This window comes from Bubalus kerabau, chromosome 2, assembly GCF_029407905.1.
Source record: "Bubalus kerabau isolate K-KA32 ecotype Philippines breed swamp buffalo chromosome 2, PCC_UOA_SB_1v2, whole genome shotgun sequence".
Classification (NCBI taxonomy): domain Eukaryota; kingdom Metazoa; phylum Chordata; class Mammalia; order Artiodactyla; family Bovidae; genus Bubalus; species Bubalus kerabau.
Genome location: NC_073625.1, coordinates 181,451,565 through 181,471,742, shown reverse-complemented (window position 1 = coordinate 181,471,742; position 20,178 = coordinate 181,451,565). Strand labels below are relative to the sequence as shown.

General features: G+C 37.6%; 1 protein-coding gene across 2 annotated transcripts in view; it reads right to left on the bottom strand.

Moving 5' to 3' along the window:
* RYK (receptor like tyrosine kinase) overlaps positions 1-20,178 on the bottom strand; it is a 113,827-nt gene that overhangs the window by 21,812 nt on the left and 71,837 nt on the right. For both annotated transcript variants that reach the window (XM_055569646.1, XM_055569647.1), the window contains exons 10-13: positions 19,927-19,996; positions 12,307-12,439; positions 11,312-11,421; positions 10,987-11,146 (exon numbers count right to left, since the gene is read on the bottom strand). In XM_055569646.1, coding sequence (XP_055425621.1) covers positions 10,987-11,146; positions 11,312-11,421; positions 12,307-12,439; positions 19,927-19,996 — 473 coding nt within the window. The remainder of the gene's footprint in view (positions 1-10,986; positions 11,147-11,311; positions 11,422-12,306; positions 12,440-19,926; positions 19,997-20,178) is intronic.

Sequence of the window (20,178 nt, the reverse complement as noted above, 5' to 3'; positions counted from 1 at the left end):
ACACAGCATTGATAAACTTCACGTATTTGAATACTTAGTGATCATTTAAAAAGCCTGACTGCTTATGGTAGAACACTGATATAATGAACAAAGTATCTGGGACTGTTCTTTGAGAATGGAATATCCCATAATTTTTAAAAAGAAGAATGACTTACTTTGTTTTATTCTTGTGTAAAATGTGCCAATTAAACTTTTGTGGCCTATCAAATGAAACTAACTTCACAGCAAGAATAAAGAGCTTAACTAATACAATAATTTTCTAAAGGGAGATTTTTGTGCTGTGTGGTTCATGTATTTTTGATGCTGCTGGAGTAAATAATAGTTATATTGGATTATAGTTGCAAATTATTAGTTGCTTTTTTTCCCCTTTCTGCAGAGAAAACAGTCTTATCTAGAAGGAAAGATATTTAGTGGTTTTGTTTCTTTTACTGAGATAAATGATACTATAAATTGTACTTTTATAACTGAGTTATTTTTAGCCATTTGACTTTTTTAGTTTGTTACCCCTTTGTGTTAACTGCTCTAATTTCAAACTGATGGTTCTTTAATTTTTTCTAATTACATAAGTAAACATTTAAGTAAGAAAAAAAATGACACTACTCAAGTAAATTTAATGGTATAGCTCCATACACAGTCATTCATATATTTGTATATTTGGGTAAGCTGGAAGGAAATGTAACATTTAGAGGTTAAGGACTGGGGATTTGCTTTCCTTTGCTTTCTTCATTCAGTGACCTACTTGAATTGTAAGGAAGTTAATATAAAACTTACTTTTATTAGTAATCAGTTTATCAATAAATCACATCCATCACTGTTAAAACAAAAAATAAAAAAGCTTTACTGGATGCACAGTGGTGGCATGTTGAACAGAGAGAGGCAAAGGACAGAGGCAGGGATCTGATTAATAAATTTATGCAAGTGAGCTTTAAAGGGGTCTTTTTAATAACTCTTCAGTGTAAACTATCACCTAAAAATCTTAATAATCTTTATATGTATGCCACAATATTTTATATTATGGATATTATTCTACTACAGTTAAAAAAAATGTCCCCAAGTGTACAATGACTGTATATAAATTGCACTGACAAAAAATACACACTGACTGCAACACATCAAATTTAGTCCATGTTGTTAACTCAACTTCAAAAGTTAGCAATCTTTGGGCACAGAGTTTTGTTACACATGACTGAAAAGAGACCAAGTCTACCATAAATCTGTCCTCAGATCTAATACTGGATGCCTACCAAGCCATCACATATATCTGCTATAGACAGTACTTTCCTCCAGGGTATCAGATGCTTTGACATTGCTCCATCAGAACAATGGGGCCATTTGAAGGGAATATTAAATAGAACGATAAGGATAAGGCAGGAAAGGAAAGAGACATTCACAAGATCTCTTAAGGAAAATATATATTCTCAGCTCAGTTCAGTTCAGTCGCTCGGTCGTGTCTGACTCTTTGTGACCCCATGAGCCGCAGCATGCCAGGCCTCCCTGTCCAACACCTACTCCCAGAGCCTACCCAAACTCATGTCCATCGAGTCGGTGATGCCATCCAGCCATCTCATCCTCTGTCGTCCCCTTCTCCTCTTGCCCTCAATCTTTCCCAGCATCAGGGTCTTTTCCAATAAGTCAGCTCTTCGCATAAGGTGGTTAAAGTATTGGAGTTTCAGCTTCAACATCAGACCCTCCAATGAACACCCAGGACTGATCTCCTTTAGGATGGACTGGTTGGATCTCCTTGCAGTCCTAGGGACTCTCAAGAGTCTTCTCCAACACCACAGTTCAAAAGCATCAATTCTTCGGCGCTCAGGCTTCTTCATAGTCCAACTCTCACATCCATATACACCCACTGGAAAAACCATAGCCTTGACTAGATGGACCTTTGTTGGCAAAGTAATGTCTCTGCTTTTGAATATGCTGTCTAGGTTGGTCTTAACTTTCCTTCTAAGGAGTAAGCATCTTTTAATTTCATGGCTGCAATCACCATCTGCAGTGATTTTGGAGCCGAGAAAAATAAAGTCTCTCACTGTTTCCACTTTTTCCCCATCTATTTGCCATGAGGTGATGGGACCTGATGCCATGATCCTCGTTTTCTGAATGTTGAGCTTTAAGCCAACTTTTTCACTCTCCTCTTTCACTTTCATCAAGAGGTTCTTTAGTTCCTCTTCACTTTCCGCCATAAGGGTGGTGTCATCTGCATATCTGAGGTTATTGATATTTCTTCCGGCAATCTTGATTCCAGCTTGTGTTTCTTCCAGTCCAGCGTTTTTCATGCTGTACTCTGCATGTAAGTTAAATAAGCAGGGTGACAATATACAGCCTTGATGTACTCCTTTTCCTATTTGGAACCAGTCTGTTGTTCCATATCCAGTTCTAACTGTTGCTTCCAGACCTGCACATAGGTTTCTCAAGAGGCAGGTCAGGTGGTCCAGTATTACCATCTCTTTCAGAATTTTCCACAGTTTATTGTGATCCACACAGTTAAAGGCTTTGGTATAGTCAATAAAGCAGAAATAGATGTTTTTCTGGAACTCTCTTGCTTTTTCGATGATCCACCAGATGTTGGCAATTTGATCTCCGGTTCCTCTGCCTTTTCTAAAGCCAGCTTGAACATCTGGAGTTCACGGTTCACATACTGCTGAAGCCTGGCTTGGAGAATTTTGAGCATTACTTGACTAGCATGTGAGATGAGTGCAATTGTGCGGTAGCTTGAGCATCTTTGGCATTGCCTTTCTTTGGGACTGGAATGAAAATTGACTTTTTCCAGTCCTGTGACCACTGCTGAGTTTTCCAAATTTGCTGGTATATTGAGTGCAGCACTTTCACAGCATCATCTTTCAGGATTTGAAATAGCTCAACTGGAATTCCATCACCTCCACTAGCTTTGTTCGTAGTGATGCTTCCTAAGGCCCACTTGACTTCACATTCCAGGATGTCTGGCTCTAGGTCAGTGATCACACCATCGTGATGAACTGGGTTGTGAAGATCTTTTTTGTATAGTTCTGTGTATTCTTGCCACCTCTTCTTAATATCTTCTGCTTCTCTTAGGTCCATACCATTTCTGTCCTTTATTAAGCCCATCTTTGCATGAAATGTTCCTTTGGTATCTCTAATTTTCTTGAAGAGAGATCTAGTCTTTTCCATTCTATTGTTTTCCTCTATTTCTTTGCATTGATCGCTGAGATAGGCTTTCTTATCTCTCCTTGCTATTCTTTGGAACTCTGCATTCAAATGGATATATCTTTCCTTTTCTCCTTTGCTTTTCACTTCTCTTCTTTTCACAGCTATTTGTAAGGCCTCCTCAGACAGCCATTTTGCTTTTTTGTATTTCTTTTTCCTGGGGATGGTTTTGATCCCTGTCTCCTGTACAATGTCACGAACCTCTGTCCATAGTTCATCAGGCACTCCATCTATCAGATCTAGTCCTTTAAATCTATTTGTCACTTCCACTGTATAATAAGGGATTTGATTTAGGTCATACTTGAATGGTTTAGTAGAGAAATAATTTAATGGATTTAGTGGAGAAATCCACTGAATGGATCAGTGGAGAAATAACTTAAGAAAGAATGAAGGGATGGAGCCAAAGCAAAAACAACACCCGATTGTGGATGTAACTGGTGATAGAAGCAAGGTCCAATGCTGTAAAGAGCAATATTGCATAGGAACCTGGAATGTCAGGTCCATGAATCAAGGCAAATTGGAAGTGGTCAAACAGGAGATGGCAAGCGTGAACGCTGACATTCTAGGAATCAGCAAACTAAAATGGACTGGAATGGGTGAATTTAACTCAGATGACCATTTTATCTACTATTGTGGGCAGGAATCCCTTAGAAGAAATAGAGTAGCCATTATAGTCAACAAAAGAGTCTGAAATGCAGTACTTGGATGCAATCTCAAAAACGACAGAATGATCTCTGTTTGTTTCCAAGGCAAACCATTCAGTATCACGGTAATCCAAGTCTATGCCCCAACCAGTAACGCTGAAGAAGCTGAAGTTGAATGGTTCTATGAAGACCTACGAAACCTTTTAGGACTAACACCCAAAAAAGATGTCCTTTTCATTATAGGGGACCTGAATGCAAAAGTAGGAAGTCAGGAAACACCTGGAATGACAGGCAAATTCAGCCTTGGAGTACGGAATGAAGCAGGGCAAAGGCTAATCGAGTTTTGCCAAGAGAATGCACTCGTCATAGCAAACGCCCTCTTCCAACAACACAAGAGAAGACTCTACATATGGACATCACCAGATGGCCAACATCGAAATCAGATTGACTATATTATTTTCAGCCAAAGATGGAGAAGCTTTATACAGTCAGCAAAAACAAGACCGGGAGCTGACTATGGCTCAGATCATGAACTCCTTAATGCCAAATTCAGCCTTAAATAGAAGAAAGTGGGGAAAACCACTAAACCATTCAGGTATGACTTAAATCAAATCTAGTGTCAAGGAGAACCAAATACAGAAAATGTATCGAGGGCAACTACTTGATCACAAGACAAGAACTGGTCACTCTAAAACTAAATTAACTGTTCCCAAAGTAAATCCATGTATTCCTCTTTCTCAGGAAATATTAGGACTATTTCATAAAACTAAATAATATTTTTCTTAATGTTAATATTAAACTTTAAATCCTTATTTCCTACTGTCTCAATGATCTTTTCATTTCTCCAGCTTTTTCCTAACATATTTTAACCAATTCATCTTAATATAAATTTAATATTTAAATAATAAGTCCAGGATTTCCCTGGTGGTACAGTGGTTAAGAATCCACCTGCCAATGCAGAGGACACAGGTTCCATCCCTGGTCTGGAAAGATTTCACATGCGACAGAGCAACTAAGCTCGAGCGCCACAACTACTGAGCCCGTGTGCTGCAACTGCTAAAGACCATGCATCCTAGAGCCTGTTGTCTGCAACAAGAAAAGCCACCTTAGTGAGAAGCTTACACGGTGTGACTAGAGAACAGCCCCCGCTCACTGCAACTAAAGAAAACCTGTGCAAAGCAACGAAGATCCAGTGCAACCAAAAATAAATGAAAAATACGTCTATAAGATTGTTGATGTATAAAATGTCAACCATAATGGAAACAAAATAAGTAATGGGACTCTAATGGAAACAAAATAAGTAATGGGACTCTTAAGTATTATTTGAAAATTAATAATGAAGGAATAGCATAAAATGGAACATTTTCTGTTCTTTTAAAAATAATAAGCCTTCTCTGAAAACTACAGCTTTCTCTGTGATACCACAGTATCACAGCAGTTCAGAAGACCACTCTTCCTGGGCATGTTACGAACATGAGTTTCTCCTGCTTGCGTCTGTTCAGGATTGTGGCAGTGACTTTCCATGGCACTGGGCAAATAGGAGTAATAAGAAGCACTCTGCACCAAACAGAGTATCTGGATAACTTACAGATTTCTCTCCTTCTTCTAGAAATAATCTCTAACGTTCACAAAAAAAATTATGTCAATGAATACATTTTAATGTGTAAAAAGTGAAAGTGTTACTCACTCAGTCGTGTCCAACTCTTTGCAACCCATGGACTGTAGTCTGCCAGGCTCCTCTGGCCATGGGATTTTCCTGGCAAGAATACTGTTACCTTCCCCAGAGGATCTTCCCAACCCAGGGATCGAAGTCAGGTCTCTCATATTGCAGGCAGATTATTTACCATCTGAGCCACCAGGGAAGCCCACTTTTCATATGCCCTGCACCCTAAAAACTGTTCAAATACCTTAAAGGATCTCCTAATTTCCACAAACTACACTGCTAAGACTAGCATGGAAATCATTTCCTTGATTTGTTTTTTCCCAAGAAAATGCTTTTTAAACACTATGTAATACCACAAAGACAAGAAAACTACCATGAAAAACTCTTAATTGTGCATTCCTGATTGCATTTGTCTCTTAACAGAAGGTAGCCTCTTAGCAGAATTATGTTAGCTACTATAATTAGCTAAATAATTCAAAGATATAAATCAAGAAATCTGTTTTCAAATAAAGAAAAAGAAAGCCAAAAAAAAAAAAAAATCTGTGGCAGTACCACATCTGATGAAAACAGAATAAAAACAATATCCAGAAATTCTTAAGAATGGTTAGGATGACATCATATCTTAGAATAATATTAGAGATTTATAACTAGTCAAATCTAATTGTGCATATTTCCTACATTCAACAGTTAAAAGCTTATATTAACATTCTAAGAATGTCGACATAGTGAAATATTGAATCCTTCCAGTAAAAACTGGTAAACACAAGCCAGAAATGCAATGTATTATTTTTAAGATGGAAAACATTAATGTATTTACAAGGAGAACTTTTAAATATAAAGGAATGCAAAAATATTAAGGGTCTTTTAAAGGGCAGAGAAAATGTCACTTCCAAAGCAGTAATATCATTTGTTGCTGCTGCTGCTGCTGCTGCTAAGTCACTTCAGTCGTATCCGACTCTGTGAGATCCCATAGACGGCAGCCCACCAGGCTTCCCCATCCCTGAGATTCTCCAGGCAAGAACACTGGAGTGGGCATATCATTTGTTAGATGTTACATTAATAGCTAAAACAGGTATTTTACATGCATAGATATTCTGGTGGGAATGGAGGTTACATTATTTATTTTGCATTTGACTCTGAATGAAGTTTTACAGCCCAAAAGTAGACTGTTAAATTTAGTTTTTTAAAATCCCAACTCCAGGAGAAGGACACATGTATACGTATGGCTGAGTCCTTTTGCTGTCCACCTGAAATTATCACAACATTATTAAACGGCTATATGCCAATATAATACAAAAATTTTCAAAATTAAAAAACAAAACAAAAACAACTCCATCCATAAAGGAAAAGTGGGATCAGAATACATGATTATACATTTTCAATACCAAAGTTAAAAGGCAATTTAATACGTGTGCTTTAATATAAGCATTCAAAATATATTCAATCTCACCAAACTGAAAGGCTGGATTTTTACACTAAATAAGTCCCATCAGAGTCATAGGAAACAGAAAGGTATTTCCACTCCTTTCAATCTCAATTATCCAAGACAAAAGATACTTAAGGGAAAAATATATCTATCTTAAAAGAAATGACATTATAAGAATCTAAAGAAGAAAAATCTGAACCTTTTAGGATGTGACCATGTTAAATGTAAATTGACGGGTATGTTCACTATCATGTTCTAAATACTGCTCTGAAGAACTTGGGTCACACAGATATTTCAAGTTTATGCTGACACACTAAAAGTAGAGATGATTTTAAAGTAATCTTCCTGTTAAGCTTCTTACCAGTAAGACTGTGGTGATTTTTAAAAATAAAGCCATCAAGAGATCAAGTAACAGGGTATTTGGTATGACTATATCCTGACTGAAGGCAAGTTCTTATATATGAACTCCTGTAAAATTTGTAAAATATAGTAACACTAAGAATAACTGATCCTAACTATGACTGCAAGGAGATCCAACCAGTCCATTCTGAAGGAGATCAGCCTTGGGATTTCTTTGGAGGGAATGATGCTGAAGCTGAAACTCCAGTACTTTGGCCACCTCATGTGAAGAGTTGACTCATTGGAAAAGACTGTGATGCTGGGAAGGATTGGGGGCAGGAGGAGAAGGGGACGACAGAGGACGAGATGGCTGGATGGCATCAATGACTCGATGGACGTGAGTCTGAGTGAACTCCGGGAGTTGGTGATGGATAGGGAGGCCTGGCGTGCTGCGATTCATGGGGTCGCAAAGAGTCCAACACGACTGAGCGACTGAACTGGACTATGATTTTGAAATATTTGCTTAACTAAGCAATGTATGCTCTACATGGACTCTGCCAGCTAATGCAGCACAGTGTACCAAGCTGAAGAGATGTAGATCATATAGCCTAGAAATGTATTATTAACTGAAACCTCAGTAGTTGAACTGTATCATCTAATTTTTGCTCTGGAGTTCCTGTGAAATATGTGATAAGTGTTACTAAAAATATTTCCTTAAAAAATTTCCTAATATGGCTTAAATATACAACGGAATACTTACACAGAAATAAGCAGATACATTAAGTTAAGCATGCATATTTGGGGGTTTTCATTGTGCAACCAAGCAGTACCATCATGCATACCCCTCTGAAAATTTTTCTAAGAGAATAATCAAACAATCCCCAGTTCCTTGAAGTTATATGGCATTCCTGAAGATTGTAATCTCAAAAATATCTTCAGGTTTCCTGCCTGTTAGACTAGTTTTGAGTTCACCATGACTGCCACCTCATGTCTGCTAAGGCAACTATGCTATATTTCAATGAGTAATAAAATCATAAAATTTTAAAATCAACCATTGAAAAGAATATTAACATACGAAAGAGATGAATAAATTAATCTTTTAAATCAACTATGGAATGATATTTTAAAAGAAAATGTAAGGAAAGTTTCTTTTACTTTTCTGCATTCAAAAGTGTTCATATGTAGGCTTTCCTACTACAGGGGTGAATTTGAAAACCATACAGCTCTAATTCAACCAATATTATGTTTTAGAATTATGTTCTAATACCAAAGTTAAACTCAATTTTTGCCCCCATGAAAACAGTTTTGCTTAGTGTAGAAACTGGTATTTCATCTACTATTCACAACTTCTGAACATAGGTTTGGCAACCTGAAAAACAAGCACTTGAGTATAACTGGTCTTATGTCATTCAAGACAGCAGCTGTGTGCTGGCCTAAATTCTGCCTTCCTTTTTAAAAATATCATTTGAGAAACATAAACATAAAAAACAAAAAAGCCACCCCTCCTTCCCTGCAAAGAAGTCCAGGTTCTCTTTACGTAACTATGGAATTATGTAAGCTGCTTTGTGTATCTGTACTGCTTTACTTGGAATTTTAACTTTGTGACATTAATGTTAGAGAAGTTTTATTATCACAGCTCTGGAAGAACAGACTAGACCTAGTTCCCCACTGCATACAAGCTGAACCCTCAGGGCTCTGTATCTAAGAATCAACATTTATTTCTCCCACTTCCACCCATTCTCCAGCAGAACCCACGCCTCTGGCTGGGAAAGACTGTGGCAACATGAAGCTAGTTTCTATCCACTATTAACCTTAGCAGCTGCTCCATGAAGCAGAAAGCATCCTTCTTATCATCATCCATATTTTTTTTTAATATTTATTTTTATTTGGCTGCACTGGGTCTTAGTTGCATCATGGGGAATCTTGAGTGGTAGCCTGTGAACTGTTTGTTTTGCCATGTGGGATCTAGCTCCCTGACCAGGGATCAGAACTGGGCCCCTGCACTGGGAGCAAGAGTCTTAGCCACTGGACCACCAGGGAAGTCCCCATCATCTGTATTTACTCTGCCCATCTGACAAGTGTCAGAGAAGCTGTTTTACTTTATTTTTCCAGAGAGTAGCTGACTTTAAATTAAATTTAAAAAGAATTTTGTAGATATGCATAATGAAAGACCTTCATTTACAGGAGAAAAAAAAAAAACCTTTAAAAAGTACATATGTAAATTGTTCATTCATATCAAGTGAGTACATTTTATCAAGACACCTGGTTTGCAGAAAGGCACAATATATCAAATAGCCAACCTAACTTCTGACAAAGAAAAAACAAATTTTAAGTAAAAGATTATAATAAGAGAGGGTTTCTCCCCAAATAAATCATTCTCATTTCAAGGGTTTAAACTGGAATACCTGCTTTCAACAAGGAAATATTAAATAACTTCAATTACTGAGGGGTGGATTGAATAGTGGCAACAAAGATATGTCCACATTCTAATCCCTGAAACCTATAAATATCACCTTATATGACAAAAGATGTGATTAAATTAAGGACCTTGAGAGTAGTAACTTCTGGATTTTGAGGTGAGTCCTAAATGCAATCATATGTATCACTGTAAGAGAGATAGAGGGAGTTCTGAGAGACAAGCACGTGGAGGATAAGAGGATATGAACATGGAGCAGAGAGATGGAACCACAAGCCAAGGAATGCCAACAGCCACCAGAAGCTGGAAGAGGCAAGGAAAGTTTCTCCCTTAGGAGCTCTGGAGGGAGCATGGTCCCGCCTATACCCTGATTTCAAACATGTGACTTCCGGAATTCAATTGTGAGAGAATAAATCTCTGCTGTTTTACCACCAAGGGTGTAAACAACAGCAATCACAGGTCACTAATACACTGGAAAAAAGTGTGTATTAAATGAGAAGTCCTTAAATGACACAAACTTAGTAAAAGGGTAACCCTATATTATAAATAAATCGCTGAGACCCAGGATACAATGATATGGTGAGTCCGATTTTTACAGCTGAAACTTTGAAGCAAATTACCCTACAAAATTTTACATGCAACACTAACAGATCCCGGTTGATACAGGGGACTTGGAAGCAGAAGTTTTACCTAATCTCTAAATATTCAGCTATAATAATAAAGCACAATAAGTGATAGACAGAAAAATAATTTTCTAAATCAAACTAAAACGTGACAGAAATTAAAAATTAAAATATCTGCAAAATACACACCAATAAATGTGGCTTCTGAAACTACACATTGCTAAGTTTAAAGGATCCCACTATATGATCTCCTTGAATGAACAGAACCACCTAGACACTGAAAAGGGGGAAGAGAGTGACATCTGGGGAATTATAAATTATACAGGCCATAAAACCTGGAAGAGGTCATTTGAAAAAAAAAAGAAAACAATAAATCTTTACTATCTGACAGCCACTTGGTCCTCGGAGACTTAAATAGCCTATCTTCAATATCATTATCTTTAAAACTGGGATGGTGTCTACCTCTCGCTCACAGGTTATTGTGAGGATGGAATGAGATTACACACAGTGATGGTCCATGGTTTGGGTCGCAGCTTGTCTCCACAAATCAGCTGACAGGGAGCTAACTACACTTGCCTTCTGAATAAAAAATTTGGGGGAACAGATACTAGATTAAAAAAAGTGGAAGACACTCTAAAAGTGTTTGGAGCCTCTTCTATATTTTGCTGCTATATGGGCATCTCAGCACTTACCACATCACTAGCGCTGGAGAACTCATTATTAACCAGACTTTCAAGAGCCATCCACCGAACCGGCCTGTTTTCATTGTCTCCCAAACAGTGATAGTCCATGGGGAACAAGTCTCTAGAGAGGGCATTGTCTGTGATCTTAACCTGAAGTGTGTCATCAATGCTGAAAAGGAAAGACATGAACATCAAATACAATCAGCATATTGAAAAAAACTAAGGAGCACAGTCACTCTTAAATACAACACAATTCCCACTGTGACTCCTCGAGAGAACCCCAAATCCAGGGAGCGCTGAACATCAAACCACAGTGACAAGTCATGGCACCTACACGCAGTTCCTAGCAGCCAGGTCTTTGTGGATGACTTCCCTTCTGGCCAGATAGCTCATTCCACAGGCAATCTGAATAGCCATGTGGACCAGGTCTTGTTGAGAAATTGCCTGAGGTAACAGAAAATGACAATGCTTGTGGTTAGCACAAAAACATTAATGGTAGTTGTTTATTTTATCCCACATCTTACTCCATCCCCAAATACTTTCTTTATACCTGCACACTGAGTTTTAAAAAGCTACTTCTTGACTAAGAATATGTTCCCATAGCTTCTTATATCTACTCTAGTCCTTATTGTTGACCATTTAGTTTACTACCTCTCATTTGTTAGGCATATCACCCCAATATCCAGGATATACAGTAGTGGCTCAATAAATATCTGATCAATGAATGCTGAATTCTCCAGGTACTATTTCTAATGTTTATAATTCAATAACTTGTTATTTTATAGGAGGTTATCCCCTAGGGACCATTTTCAAACTAATGCAAGTTTACAGCTAACTCTGATGTGCTCTCTGAAGCCAGTGTGCCCGAATTGTAGGTTAAGGAATGAAATTTTTCCCCAGATGATGCTGAGGGACACAGCCTCCAACAACTTGTTGGAAATCCTGGTTATCACCTTATTCCCCACAATGTATACCTCTGGCTATCACCAGTTTTGGGGGGGAGTACGACCTCTGTAAGGTCTATTTTCATTTCTAGAAGGAAGATCTAGTGCAAGTACCTTCAAAGAATTATCAGGAAAATGACTGAGATGGTGATACAGAGGGTTTGAGGTGGTTATGAATAACACACAATGGGAAACCTTCAGCACCAGCCTCAAGACAAGATTCACAAACCATCCTCCTCTAAATCAACAAGTTAGCAACACCTTCTGGTTCAGTGTGAGTTTCTTTTTGCAGTCTTCTAAACAGTTTGTATGTTAACATCTACTTTCAAAGATATTATTTAGAAGCTACTGGCAAATAATTGGTATTTGGGCAAATTTTTCTCACCTGCGGATTATTGGCCTCTACTAATTTGCACTGCCGTAAAAACAATTTAAGATTCCCCCAATTCATGTAAGGCAATATCACCATGGGCTTTTCTCCTTCTTCTATACACACATTGGTAATAGGAAGAAGATTTCTATAAAATAATAAGAAATCAGGAGAACACAAGTGAAATCTGAAACTTCAGGGGGCTATTTTTAATTAAAAGTAGTAAAATAAAGATAACCTAAAAGAAAACAAGAAAAGCTCAAACTTATTTAAAGATATATAACCATTTAAATTGTAAAATTATAAAGCTCTTTTGGAATAGACTTTAATGCTTCCCATGTATCCACTTTCTTGATAGGGAAAAAACTCAAAAGCTATTTCCTGTGGACTAGATTCTTCTAAGATACTACTCTAGCCAGACTAAATCGTTACTCTAAAGGGTAATCAGAGAGAGACCCAAAAAATGACTTGATCATGAGCATATGATAATAGCTTACTTGGTTCATTAGCAACACTTAAAAAAAAAAGGGAACCAATGCAGTCTACAGAAAAGAATATGATAATCAAGAGCCTAAAACCATCTCACAAAGCCAAAGAGTTCTTAGCAGTTCACATGAGATTTCTAAATCCTAAATTTACCATTTACTGTCTGTGTGACCATCTTTCTTGGCCTTAGTTTCCACATCTCTAACACAGGGACACCCCCAACCATACAAAGTTGCTGTGATATGCAAAAAGCCAAGCATGTAATTTAAAAAAAAAAAAAAAAAAAAAACTTGTTCCTTTTAAAATCTCCAGGGCAGACATAACTACATACATCCTATGCCCAGTGACATCTCTTCCATTGGTACTGGAAATAATTTTTCCCAAAGTTACATAACTTTTTACATAATTATTAATACTTCATTTCCCCCACTAAGCTGAAAATTCCTAGATGGCAAAAACTAAAGTGAACTTTTTAAAATACCCAATGCTTTGTATTCTGTGCCACAGAAATAAGCATTTAATAAATATCTAAAAAATAACACCAAATGACAACCTTAAAAACACTTCTCCTCCTTAACTTAGAAAATTGTCTCTAAGCATATAAATAAGGAAACATTATTTAACATAAAGCTATATGAACAAGGATAGTTAATGCAGGATTATTACTTAAAAGTTGCAAACAACATGACTGTCCAAAAGTAAGAAAGTACAGCCAAATAATAGGCTAGTATACAAAACAAATAGTCACAAAGAGATGCTATAAGAATATGAGTAAAAGCTTACATTATAGGAAAGCAAGATACAAAATTCACACATTTGCAGGATAATTACAAATATAGTAGAAAAATAACAAAACTCTGCACAGAAATGTGCCAAGAGTTGTTGTCTGAGTTGTGGGACTTTAGATTATTCCTACCTTGCTTTTCTGTATTTCCTAAGTTGTTTCAATTGAGTATATATTTATTAAAACCGCAGTCACACAATTTTGGCCTAACAGTGCACAAGTGAAAGCTATGGGCCCCCCTTCTGCTGTGCAGGAGCTACTAAGACGGAAAGCACTGATCCTGAGGAGCCAGGAAAATGCAGACTAGATCAGTAAACTTGTATGTGGTAACCTCTCTGTAAGGCTTCTTGCTTGTATTACACCTGGGAGTGGCAGCGATGATTAGTTCCACTTCACAGAGGAGGTAATCCATGCAGGGGTAAGTGATAAGGTTATCTGCCAAGAACAACTGCAAGCACATGAAGGAAAAAGTCAAGTCTTCATCTGATTCTAAAACCCTGTTTTCCCCTGGATCACTGGATATTCCCTACCAGGGGAGCAAGACAGAGATTCTTTTCACACCAAGTCCCATACATCCTAAAATGACTGCAGCAGGAGGATTGGAGGGAGGTGATCCAAAGGCATGGACTTCTCATTATAAGTACTGAAGTGAAGTCACTCAGTCGTGTCCGACTCTTTGCGACCCCGTGGACTATATCCCACCAGGCTCCTCTGTCCATGGGATTCTCCAGGCAAGAATACTGGAGTGGGTTGCCATTTCCTTCTCCAGGGGATCTTCCCAACCCAGGGATCGAACTCAGGTCTCCTGCATTGCAGGCAGACACTTTACCCTCTGAGCCAACCTGATGACTACAGCTAACACTGCTGTAGAATGTATAGGAAAGTGGTTAAGAGAGTAAACCCAAGAGCTCTCATCACAAGGTGGAAACTTTTTTCCTTTATTCTTTCTTTCCCTTTTATTGTATCTATATAAGAAGATAATGCTAGCTGAATGTACTGCAGTAATCATTTCACAATATATATAAATCAAACCATCATGCTGTATGTTTGAAACTTATACAGTGATATGTCAATTATTTCTCAATACAAGTGGAAAAAATGATGAACAGGTGTGCACTCAGGTTTAAGTGAACCTACTATGACTTCAGAGGTATGTGAAGAGGTGTTCAATCTCTTTAACTTTCAAAATTATTTTTCTGCTCTTTTCCTCATGACTGAAATTCACTAAGCAGAGTTAAAGGAATCTGACTCAAGCACAGTAAGTTTGCTGGATGAGATCAAAGCATTTATTCTTTATTTAAAAGCCCTCCAGGAGAAATAACAGGCTGCACAAAATTCTTTCAAAGAACAGATGGCTGCTCTTCATTTTGCCCAGTTTATAAAGAGAAGGATGATAAAGAGGAAGGTCTGGGATCTATAAAACGAGTGGATGGAAGAAAAAAAAAAAAAAAAAGAGTGGATGGGAGCAGAAGCAGGTGTATAACGGAAAGGTAGGTTCCAGGGGAAGTCGAGACAAGAACTAGTACAACTCTCCATCCTGCCGAGTGGGCCTGCAGAGTGAGAGCCGAGAGGCATTCAGCAAAGTGCCTACCATCAGGCACTCTTGGGCCAATGGAGAGTCAAACCACAAGAAAAATAGCTCAAGTACTTTTTATGAAGCAGTCCTAATGGAATTTAAGTAAACCGATAGCTATCTTTTATTTATACAGCTATTTTAACTTACAATAAAAATTATTCTCAAAAATTCCACTGGAAAAAGGAGTGAACAGAATTTCAAAATGCTTTAAAATATTTCAGTCCTTTACAACTCTTAATCATAGAAGGTAAATAATGAAGTAAATATGATGAATTACACACCTAGTTTTTTAAAAAAGGTAAAATCAGAAACCAGGCGTCATCTGTTGCTGAGTATATTGAATCTGCTTGATAAATTCTATAATCTGATTACTGAAGATCATTATCTCATTTTTAACCCTCATGCCTGGCAGTGTTCCAAGTGCAAAATGGGCACTTAATACGGGAGAACAAAACAATGAATAAACAAATGCATACACATAGCCACGAGCAGTCTAGACAGTTCAGTTCAGTCGCTCAGTTGTGTCTGACTCTTTGCAATGCTATGGACTGCAGCACACCAAGATTCCCTGTCCATCACCAACTCCTGGAGTGCTCAAACTCATGTCCATCAAGTCGGTGATGCCATCCAACCATCTCATCCTCTGTCATCCCCTTCTCCTCCTGCCTTCAATCTTTCCCAGCATCAGTTCATCATTCCAATGAGTCAGTTCTTCACATCAGGTAGCCAAAGTATTGGAGCTTCAGCCTCAGCATCAGTCCTTCCAATGAACAACCAGGACTGATCTTCTTCAGGATGGACAGAACTGATCTCCTTCAGGATGGACTGGTTTGATCTCCTTGCAGTCCAAGGGACTCTCAAGAGTCTTCTACAACACCATAGTTTAAAAGCAATAATTCTTCGGTGCTCAGCTTTCTTTATAGTCCAACTCTCACATCCATACATGACTGCTAGAAAAACCATAGCTTTGCTAAACAGACCTTTGTCAGCAAGGTAATGTCTCTGCTTTTTAATATGCTGTCTAGGTTGGTGATAGCTTCTCCCAAGGAGCAAGTCTTTTAATTTCATGGCTGCAGTCACCATCTGCAGTGATTCTGGAGCCCAAGAAAATAAAGTCTGCCACTGTTTCCATTATTTCTCCATCTATTGGCCATGAAGTGATGGAACCAGATGCCATGATCTTCGTTTTCTGAATGTTGAGTTTCAAGCCAGCTTTTCCACTCTCCTCTTTCACTTTCATCAAGAGGCTCTTTAGTTCTTCTTCACTTTCTGCCATAAGGCTGGTGTCATCTGCATATCTGAGGTTATTGATATTTCTCTCGGCAATCTTGATTCCAGCTTGTGCTTCATCCAGCCCAGGATTTCGCATGATGCACTCTGCGTATAAGTTAAATAAGCAGGGTGACAATATACAGCCTTGACGTACTCCTTTTCCTATTTGGAACCAGTCTGTTGTTCCATGTCTGGTTCTAACTGTTGCTTCTTGACCTGCATACAGATTTCTCAGGAGGTAGGTCAGGTGGTCTGGTATTCCCATCTCTTGAAGAATTTTCCCAAGCTTGTTGTGATCTACATAGTCAAAGGCTTTGGTGTAATCAATGAAGCAAAAGTAGATGTTTTTCTGGAACTCTCTTGCTTTTTCGATGATCCAATGGATCTTGGCAATTTGATCTCTGGTTCCTCTGCCTTTTCTAAATCCAGCCTGAACATCTTGAAGTTCACGGTTCATGTACTGTTGATGACTGGCTTGGAGAATTTTGAGCATCACTTTGCTAGCGTGTGAGATGAGTGCAATTGTGCAGTAGTTTGAACATTCTTTGGCATTGCCATTCTTTGTGATTGGAATGAAAACTGACCTTTCCCAGTCCTGTGGCCACTGCTGAGTTTTCTCAGCATTCTCAGCATTGGACTTTGCATTCCAAGATGTCTGGCTCCAGGTGAATGATCACACCTTTGTGGTTATCTGAGTCATGAAGATCTTTTTTGTATAGTTCTTCTATGTATTCTTGCCACCTCTTAATATCTTCTGCTTCTGTTAGGTCCATGACATTTCTGTCCTTTATTGTGCCCATCTTTGCATGAAATGTTCCCTTGGTATCTCTAATTTAGGGGTCAAAAAGAAATGTAGACCCTAGTCCCCTTATAAATGAAATAAATTCCTACAATGAGTAGAAAGAACCATATACATTCTACATATTAACAATGTGTTTTGCTAATTTAAAACCTAGGAGTCCTGGTATCACTTTATGACTGGAAAGAAAAATTAATCAGGATCAAACCATAACCTATCTTTAGAAGACTGCTCCTAATCACTGAATGTGCAGTAACAAATAACACTAATTCAGTAAGTCATCCCATTCCACCATCTAAGGGTATCTTGCTAAGTCGCTTCAATCGTGTCCGACTCTGTGTGACCCCATGAACAGCAGCCCACCAGGCTCCTCCATCCACAGGATTCTCCAGGCAAGAATACTGGAATGGGGTGCCACTTCCTTCTCCAGAGGGTATCTTGTGGCTACTAATTCATCCTAGTCGGATGCTGGAAAATCCTGTAGCTTAAAGCTGCCTTAGAAAATGCTACAAATGCTTGCTCTGAACATTTTTCAGCCAAAGCACCTTTGGGCTACCATGGATATAAAACTGCTTCATGAGAAAATTCTAGCTTTGTCTATTTTTATCCCTGCCACCCACTTTTGTGCTGATGTGGTGTAGATCTTTCATCAGGGTTAGAATACTAGCTAAGCACCTAAGTATTAGGTTAATATTATACACTAGTATTTAACATTTTGCTTCTTCCTCCGAGGGTCAGCATGATAAATCAAGTACTCCCAACACTGTCAACAAGAACATTTCCCAGTTCATCATTACCCAGTTCTTATCTTGTTACTCAGAGGAAATAAAATGTAGCTTTTTTCAGAAAATATAATCTAAGGAATGAGTTATCTATCCATTCCTCTTCAAATGAGTTCTATTCTTAGACTAAATCAGTGAATCAGGCCAATGGAAGGTAATATTCTTAAAAGTACACAACTTTAATCCTTCAAAAGGACATTTTTAGCCCTTCATTACTGTGTGGTCAATTTTTTTCAAAAGTCTCTGGCTGCTTTATTTTCAATGTTCATTAACTTAATCAATGTCCCAAATATATGATAAACCTAATGAGACATTTGTCTCAGAGTATGAAGCCAGAAAATCTTTTCTCCACCAGGAAACATATACATTTCCTTCTCTTCTAATACTGAGATTTAACAAATTTTAATACTTCCTTCAGCCTTGCTTGCCCAGAAGCTAAGAGTTGCTTTGTCTCCTTATTGTTGGCTTTTCCAGCATCACAATGCCAAAAAACTCAGTTTCGTTTTCATTACCATTTTTTTGATCTTACTATAGCTGCCTTTTTAGGTCCTCAAATTCTTTTGAATATGAACTGAAGTATAAATAAAATTCAAAAATAAAACTGCACAGTCATTTTTTTTGCAGAACTCAAGTAACTGCTCAAAGTACACAGAAATTACACTGTATAATGCCTTTTGCACATATTACTTTATTTTTTCCTAGAAGTCTATAAATATCTTCCAATAAGGATGGTCACCCTCCCATTTTTCAAACATATGTGACCAAACTTCCAGTAGGCACACAAATTAAACTGACTCTGTACAGTGCTTTAAAACAACAAACACCTTGCCCAAACACTGATACCGCTACATAATGTGATAGTATAATTATGCCCTTTTTGGCTCAGAAGTTAGAATATCTTGTTATAGCTCTGGAAAAGGACTGCTATCAAGCTTTTAAAAAAATTTCTTCATATAATAGAACTATATGTATCTTTAAAAAAAATCATACTGAAAATTAATGATAAGAGTCTGGTTAAATAAAATTTGATGCACCATTTAATGAACTATAAGTAGTCTTTTTAAATATGGATATGAATCTATAGTTACTTACATGAAAAGTTAGATACATTGTTTTGCTATAACAAGAAGGATGCTAACCTTATTAAAGATAATAGTATTGTGATTTTGTAGGAAAATATTCTCAACGTTTTGGAAAAATGCATGCTGGAAATGCATTAAAAGTGCTGAGATATCCAATTTAGTTTAAAATATTTCCACAATCACAAATACCTATCTATCTATATCTATCTAAATAAATGAATGATACATACACACGCACAGCACAAACAGTAAAATGTAAACTATCAATGAATGTAAGCTGCGGGCTTACTGGTGTTTATATTCTGGTCTTTGGTACTCTACATTGGAGGTCCCCAACCTGTTTGGTACCAGGGACTGGATTTGTGAAAGACAATTTATCCACAGACGCGGCAGGGGCGGGGGGATTCAGGTGGTAAACCGAGCAATGGGGAGCGGGAGATGAAGCTTTGCTAGATTACCCACCATTCACTTCCTGCTGTGCAGCCCAGTTCCTAACAGGCCTGGGGACCCCTGCTCTATATGCGCAAAATTTCCTAACAAATTTTTTTTAGCATATGTATATCATTATCCTACTTTTTAAAGGGAGATATACACATAAATATAAGCCTTTTCCTGAAAGCTCAGCTATAATTATCTAGATGTGGGCTTATATACTCTTCTTTACATTTTATTATGTTTTTAAATTTTGTGCAATGAGCATGCATTTCATTTTTATATTTAGGAAAAAAATTAAGCTATTCCAAAAAGGCTTTCAATTAAGAAAACATTACAACATTTTTTAAAAAGTAGCATACTATGTTACAATATATTAAGTGTAATTTAATACTTAAATGCTGAGTGGTTTCTCCTCTCACCTGTGATGAAGACCTCGGAGCTTACAACTTTCAGTGAGCATCATTGTCACCTGAATTTCAGAAGCTTGATCTGTATATAAAGAAAAAAATATTGTCATATATGGTATGATAGTATTACCCTTGTGACACCAATATTTTCTGATATTAGTAAGGAACTATCTCAAAGAAGGCTGAGAGCCAAAGGACTGATGCTTTTGAATTGTGGTGCTAAAGAGGACTCTTGAGAGTCCCTTGGACTGCAAGGAGATCAAA